The sequence below is a fragment of the Polistes canadensis genome, unplaced genomic scaffold, assembly GCF_001313835.1.
Source record: "Polistes canadensis isolate GaletaPanama2010 unplaced genomic scaffold, ASM131383v1 scaffold_291, whole genome shotgun sequence".
Lineage (NCBI taxonomy): Eukaryota > Metazoa > Arthropoda > Insecta > Hymenoptera > Vespidae > Polistes > Polistes canadensis.
In genome coordinates, this window is record NW_014569838.1 from 84,077 (window position 1) to 91,125 (window position 7,049).

General features: G+C 34.7%; 1 protein-coding gene across 4 annotated transcripts in view; it reads left to right on the forward strand.

Moving 5' to 3' along the window:
* Positions 1-7,049, forward strand: part of LOC106791189 (rho GTPase-activating protein 4-like) — a 36,760-nt gene that overhangs the window by 21,791 nt on the left and 7,920 nt on the right. For 3 of the 4 annotated variants that reach the window (XM_014756660.1, XM_014756663.1, XM_014756661.1), the window contains 7 exons: positions 3,013-3,196; positions 3,386-3,551; positions 3,674-3,898; positions 5,070-5,198; positions 5,367-5,588; positions 5,720-5,995; positions 6,179-6,774. In XM_014756660.1, the coding sequence (XP_014612146.1) occupies positions 3,013-3,196; positions 3,386-3,551; positions 3,674-3,898; positions 5,070-5,198; positions 5,367-5,588; positions 5,720-5,995; positions 6,179-6,774 (1,798 nt within the window). Of the gene's footprint in view, positions 1-6; positions 132-3,012; positions 3,197-3,385; positions 3,552-3,673; positions 3,899-5,069; positions 5,199-5,366; positions 5,589-5,719; positions 5,996-6,178; positions 6,775-7,049 lie in introns of those variants that run through there. The other variant, XM_014756662.1, reaches the window with a different exon arrangement.

Genomic DNA, 7,049 nt, shown 5'->3' on the forward strand with positions numbered 1-7,049 from the left:
GGCGGGGGAATGGTGGGTGGTGTGCTGCCAATTGATTGGTTGATTGATTGATGATTGATTAAACGAGATAAAACCTAGAACAAAAATGTTCAAATTAAGCGGACGACAGGAATGGGAGGTCTGGACCAAAGGTAAATCCATTCATTACGTTTATCTTACATATACAAAATTATCTTTCTTATTATTATTATCTAATGATCAATATATTTTTCCTTTCGAATATATGTAAAAAAAAAAAACAATCCTTTATCTATCCAATAGAGTATAATAACCAACCACCCCCTTAACAATCCGTTTTCCCCCCATTAAAAAAAGAAAACAAATCAAACAATATTCTTGCTTGTTTGACAAACTACCAATCTCATAATTGATCATATTAAATCGACGATTAAATAAAATATTTATTTTAAAAGAAATGCGAATAGGGGGGCGGGGTGGGTGGGGAGGTGGAGAGGAAGGGGTGGATTTATAAAAGAAAAAAAAACAACTAGAAATCAATTATTAACTGAGGATGGTGTATAGAAAAAAAAAAATGAAAGAGAGAGAGAGAGAGAAGGATTATCTGGGTTATTAATAAATTAAAAACTGAAACATCCCTTGAAGAAGGGATGAAAGGAAGAGACGTGGGGTGAAGAAGTAGAAGAAGTAGAAGGAAGAAGAAGAAAAAGTAGAGGAAAATCATTGAAGTGAGGAGAAAAAAAAAAAGAAAAATGGAAGATCGGGTTAATCGAGTGAGTGTGCGGGACAGAGGGGGATGAAGGGGTGTAGGGTAAAGTGAAGAAAGGGGAGAATGAAGTTGAAAACACAGTTGAAGGGAGGGGTGGATGGGGGGAGGGTGAACAGGAACGCCATTACGCACCACCATGAACGAGGAGGAGGAGGATGAGGAGACCATCAACCAACCACACACCACCCCTTTTTGTTTTTTTCCCTCTTCTCGTTCACTCTAATTATTCTTTTCTCTTTGCTAGGATGGAAGATTTAACGTTCGTTGACACGAAAAAATCGTTCAAAGTTACCCCGGCCGGCCTCCTTTCGGATCAACGTGCATCATCGGATGCCGTGCTCCGTGAAACTGGAAACTTCCCTCCTCCCCCTCCCCCTGTTCCTCCTCCTCCTCCTCCTTCTCTTCTTTCTTTCTCTTTTATGTATATGGCAAAGAAAGAGAGAGAGAGAAAGACTTCCTCAGCCATGAATAATCATTTCCAATAAGGCTTCGGGGATTCATTGATGACAATGTTGTACTCTAATTGTTTTGTTGTTGGTGTTGGTGTTGGTGTTGGTGGGTGGTATTATTGTTGTTTTAATTTATCCTCGGTTAACGACACGTGTAAATCTATTGTTTATAAATTATATTGTTTTTTTTTTTTTTTTGATGAGCGGTAGGAGGAGGGTGGGCATTTTTATGTTTAATTAAAAATAAATATAACATTATGATTTTGTTTAATTATTGTGTACGAATTGAATTATGATAATATTAAAAAGGGACTTGTTTTATTTCTTGTCTTTTTTTTTTTTTTTGTTCTACTTTCATTGGATTGCAGGATAGATAAAAGTCCTGTGAAACATGTTTGTGGATGTGTATGTGTGTATATATATATATATGAAGTATATGGAAATCCTTAAAACATAATTTATAGTTGGTTGTCAGGGTTGCGTCAGGGTTTCGTTCCACCCTTAAAATGTAATCGAAGAAGATAAGTAAAAAGAAGAAGGAAAATAAAAAAAAAAAAGCAAAGGGGGTGGTATTTTTTTTCTTTCTTTCTTTCTTCCTACTTCTTCTTCTTCTTCTTCTTCCTCATCGATCGGATTATATTTCCGGGCGTGATTCATTCGAAGGGGCACCAACAGACTATGGCGAGATCTTTGACCTCTGTCCTCCCTCATGAGGCCAAAAACACGACGGTATATAATACTTTATACTTATGTATACATATGTCCATATGTATATAAGTATAAAGTACCGGATAGGTGACGGGGAGATATACGAAATAAGGGTAAATGAATTGTACCAGATGAGTGTGCGTGTTTATGTGTGTATAATACGGTAACACGGTACCCCTATCGGGTTGATTAGTCATCCATTTATTTTGCTGATTCGAATGATCATATAGTTTTATATTAATCCAACCAATATATGTATATATATATATAATAAATAAATCATTTATTTATTTATATGGTATTTTATTTTTTGTTATCTTTTTTCATTATTATAAAAATGGATATACAGATTTTGTTGAAATGAAAATTGTAAAAAACATAAAAGAATCGAGTTGGTGGTTTATTTGTAGAATAATATATATATTCAGGATTATAAAATATAAAGGGATGAGAAAATAAGGGTAGATGGAAGAATGAATCCTCGGGGTGGAAAGAGAGAGTGTTGTAGCCATCTTGGAAAAAACGTTTGTTCCTACTACTCGTTTCATAGCCATTATTATACTCTATCTTCTCTCTCTTTAACTTTTCTTTCTTTCCTGTTCATTCGTTCGTTCGTTCATCCTCGTCAGTCTTTGTCCCTTTTCTCTTTTTCGCATCAACAAAGCAACGTCATTGTCCCAGGCGACGTGTCGCCGATAAAACTTGAACAATGTTTCTCTCTCTCTCTCTCTCTCTCTCTCTGTTACACTGGATTTTCTAAACTATCTAGATTTTTAAAGAAGAACTCTTAATACCTTCATTTTCCTCTGAATAATTTTACCCCCTTCCCCTCAACCACCTTTTCCTTTTTCTCCTCCTCCTCCTCCCACGAATACATTCAAATGTATTTGAATAGAAATGTCGAGATTTTTTCTTGTAACAATTACTCGATGAATATAAAAGAGAACATACAAAATGATTACGTCAAAGAGTAAAGATTTGAACAGGTTTCATATTATTCCTTGAAATATGAAACACATCCGACACCCACGCACATACCACACATTTTGTGGTTAACCGAAACAATTAACATACCAGTCCACCACTATACAACACCGTTAAATATATTTTTCATTTTCCTTCTTTCAGATATACGGTTGCAACTGAACGAACAGTTGAGATGTCTCGATGTAAGGATGGAGGCACAAGTTGCCCTTGTTGCCGAACTGCAAGATTTCTTTCGCAGAAGGGCAGAATTAGAATTGGATTACAGCAAATCGCTTGACAAAATGGCTAGGAGTATACAATTGAGGCATAAGGAGCAAAAGCAAAAGTAAGATGATAAGCCTTTAATAAGTGGATTGCAATATTTGTTTTATAAAAAGGATACAATATTGATGTTCTCGTTTCCTTATATATTCTTATATCGATTTCACAGTACGTCTTTGTACTTTCTTTTTTTTTATTATGCTTCCCCTCTGCCCCAACAACCCCTTTTTATTTTTTTTTTGTCTTTTTCCAGACGTGAACAGTGGCCCCTTTTCTCCAGCTATGCTTGCTGGCAACAGCTTGTAAATGAGACGAAATCATTAAGTAGAGATCACGCTGCCCTTTCAGAAGTATATAGCACACATCTTGTCGGTAGGCTCAATCAAGTTATGGAAGATGTTCAAAGGATATACAAACGAGTAAGTAAATTTATGTTTATTGATATATTTATTTAATCAATTAATTAATCGATTCATTCATTCATTCACCTCACTCTCATTAATTTATCATTAATTTCTCTAATCGTATATAAATATTTAAGTGTCGTGAGATTGGCTATGAAACACACGAAGAAATATTACGAGTTCTTCATGAATTGCATACAACGATGAAAACTTATCAAGCATACCAAGCGGAGTCGAGACAAGCAGAAACTAAGTTACGCGTAGCCGAGCAACAGCGTAGTAAGTTAGAAGTTGCCAACGCGCCACCAGAAAAATTAGCCAGGAGCAAAAAGTATAAGCTCATCGAGAAAGAGGTGAACAAGGTAACTACAACAGGTTCTTCCAGACTTTTCCCTCCTCTTTACCTCGGTCTATATTTTCAATGAGTTTGAAGAACGATTCGAGTGTACTTCAAAACATCTACCTCTAACCCTTTAAGAGGAGTCTCTCGTTATCGATGAAAATATTCTGTCAATTAATCATTATCCATCATTGTCGTTGTGAACCTTTAATCTTTTTATGGGGTATCAGTCGAATAACAATTTTTACCTTTAATTATAATCTTTCTTTACTATTAATTATAAATGATATATCATATATATATATATATATAAAACAAAAAGAAAAGAAAAGAAAAAGAGAGAGAGAGAGAGAGAGAGAAGAAACGATTCGAAAAGTATTTTGTCATAAGTTTATTACAATCTTTATAAAAATATGATCCAGAAAATCTTGTTTATCTTTTAAATTTTCTTTCTACCTCTCTTCTTTCTCTTTACTGAATTATATAAATCATGAATTTTTGTTATGGCAGACTGAGTCGTGAAAGGAAGATTGAAAATGTAAAAGCTGAGAAGAACAGCCACGTTTTTCATTTTCTCTCTTTTCTATCTCTCTCTCTCTCTCTCTCTCTCTTTCATTCTCTTTCTGTTGATCTGTGTTAGCAGATGTTCGAAGATTTAAAACGAACGACTTGTGTCTACCGTTTTCTTGTAGCAGCCATGCTGCTGCAAGCTGCCGGTTAGAAAAATAAATGAGAGGATTCTCCCTCTTCTTCTTTCTTAATGTGACCATGACGATAAGACAGATGGTTCTAACGGTTTAGAAAGAGCAGGATAGTGAAAGGAAGAGAGAAAAGAGAGAAAGAGAAAAGAAAAACAAGGATTAACAGCATGTGTGCTGGCTCCTCTCTCCCCCCCCCCCTCCACCTTCTCTTTCTCCTTCTTTCCCTTCCCCCTCCCCACACCTTTTCTATTCATCTATGTTTATACCATATGTAATTCTATCGTAGTAAAAACGAGATAGGTATATATATAGTCTAATCAAAAAAGAAAGAAAAAAAAAAACAAAAAGAAAAAGAAAAAACTTATTCCAGAGGCCCCCCCATATATAAAAATTGTTATCACATTTCATGATACATTTATACAAACAAGCTGCTCGCTTATTTGATCTAGAATTTATAACATTGATTAAACGTTTTTTTTTTTTTTTTTTCAGAGAAAGATCAAATATCAAGAAGCCAAATTGAAAGCTTTGAAGGCTAGAAACGAATATATATTATGCTTGGAAGCTTCCAATACAACGATTACCAAATATTTCGTTGATGATCTGTCGGATCTCATAGATGTGAGTTTAATTAATGATTAATGATTTTTATTTCAATGATAGAGATAGCTGAATTTATTATAAAAATAATAAAAATTTATTATGCACATCGTATGTGTGTGTATGTTATTGATGATAAATAATTGAAATTCTTAATGAGTGAAGTTACGAAATCTTTTGTCCACACAGTGTATGGACTTTGGCTTCCACAATTGCATAGCTCGAGCATTGTTAATGCATTGTAGTGCGGAAGAGGGTAGGCAACGTTCGTTACAAACCGGTGCAGAACAATTGGCTGCATGCGTGGGCGCATTGGATTCGAGAGCAGACAAGCAAAGGTTCTTGGAATCTCACAATACTGCTTTTATGATTCCTAAAAAGTTTGAATTTCAAGGCCAACGTGGAGACGAGGTATATAAAACCCCCTCCCTCTCTCTCTCTCTCTTTTTATTTCTTAATTATTATTCCTCTTCCTACGCGTTTTATAAAAGATATTCAAGTTGAATTCACATTTTTTTATAATTACATTTAACGCGGCGCAGACTCCCGAGCCTGAATTACAAAAGGTGCTACACTTGGAAATGGAACAGCGATTAACTCAATTGCAACAAAGAGTTACCTCTCTTAGAACAGAGTCGGAGGAAGTATGGAAGACTTTAGAAACGGCGGAGGCGAGTCTCCTTGAAATGTTAACCGCCAAAGATTACGACTGTTCAAGATATTTCGGTGAAAATGCAGTATCTACGTCTAGACCACCGGAAACTTTACAAATTAAATTGAGAGCCGATAGACAAGAAACTGAAGAATTTTATCTTACCGTAAGTTTGTTCATATATGTTATTATTATTATTATTATTATTATTATTATTATTATTATTATTATTATTATTATTGTTATTATTGTTATTATTATTTCTTTTTTTTTTTTATAGACATAAGATAGACAAAGTCTCTGTGGAAATCGTTTATGGATCATTTATGATTTGTGTGTATACTTGCAGAAATTCAGAGAGTACCTTCTCGGAACTTCGAGAATAGCCAGATTGGATTCAAAACAGGAATATATACGTCACAGTCTATTGGATGGTTCTACAGCCAGTCCGAACCCATCCATATCTACTACCAAACAAAAACAAGCACGTAGGAAACGAATTGGACGTTTACAGATGAACGGCCAACCTAAATTATTCGGTGGTTCATTGGAGGAATATTTGGAAAGCACAAATCAAGAAATACCTTTGATCATGAAGAGTTGTATCAGGGTTATCAACCTTTACGGTTTACATCATCAAGGAATATTTCGTGTATCCGGTTCTCAGGTGGAAATAAATAACTTTAGGGAATGGTTTGAAAGAGGTGAAGATCCTTTAGCCGATGTAACAGATGCTTCAGATATTAATAGCGTTGCCGGTGTATTGAAACTTTATTTAAGGGAATTAAGAGAACCCTTGTTTCCTATAATATATTTCGAACATCTCATGGAATTGGCACAATTGGAATCCAAGCAAGAATTTGTTAACAAGATGAAGGAATTAATAGCCAGTCTACCAAGACCCGTGGTTATAGTAATGCGCTATCTTTTTGCATTCCTCAATCAGTAAGTGGAACATTCAATTCAAATAATTTATCTATTTCTATTTTGTGTGTGTGTGTGTGTTTTTTTTTAAATCTTATAGATAATATATAAGTCTCAAAGGGAATTATAGACGGTTAATAAATCTGATGAACAATTTATTTTGAACTAGTTGTACGTTTCGTCCCTTACTGGGGACTTCATCAGCAACTTGATCATTTAGTTCACGTGTCAATACATATTATCTTTCTTACAGAGTCATACATTTCAATAAAACTTAACATATTACAATACAATTT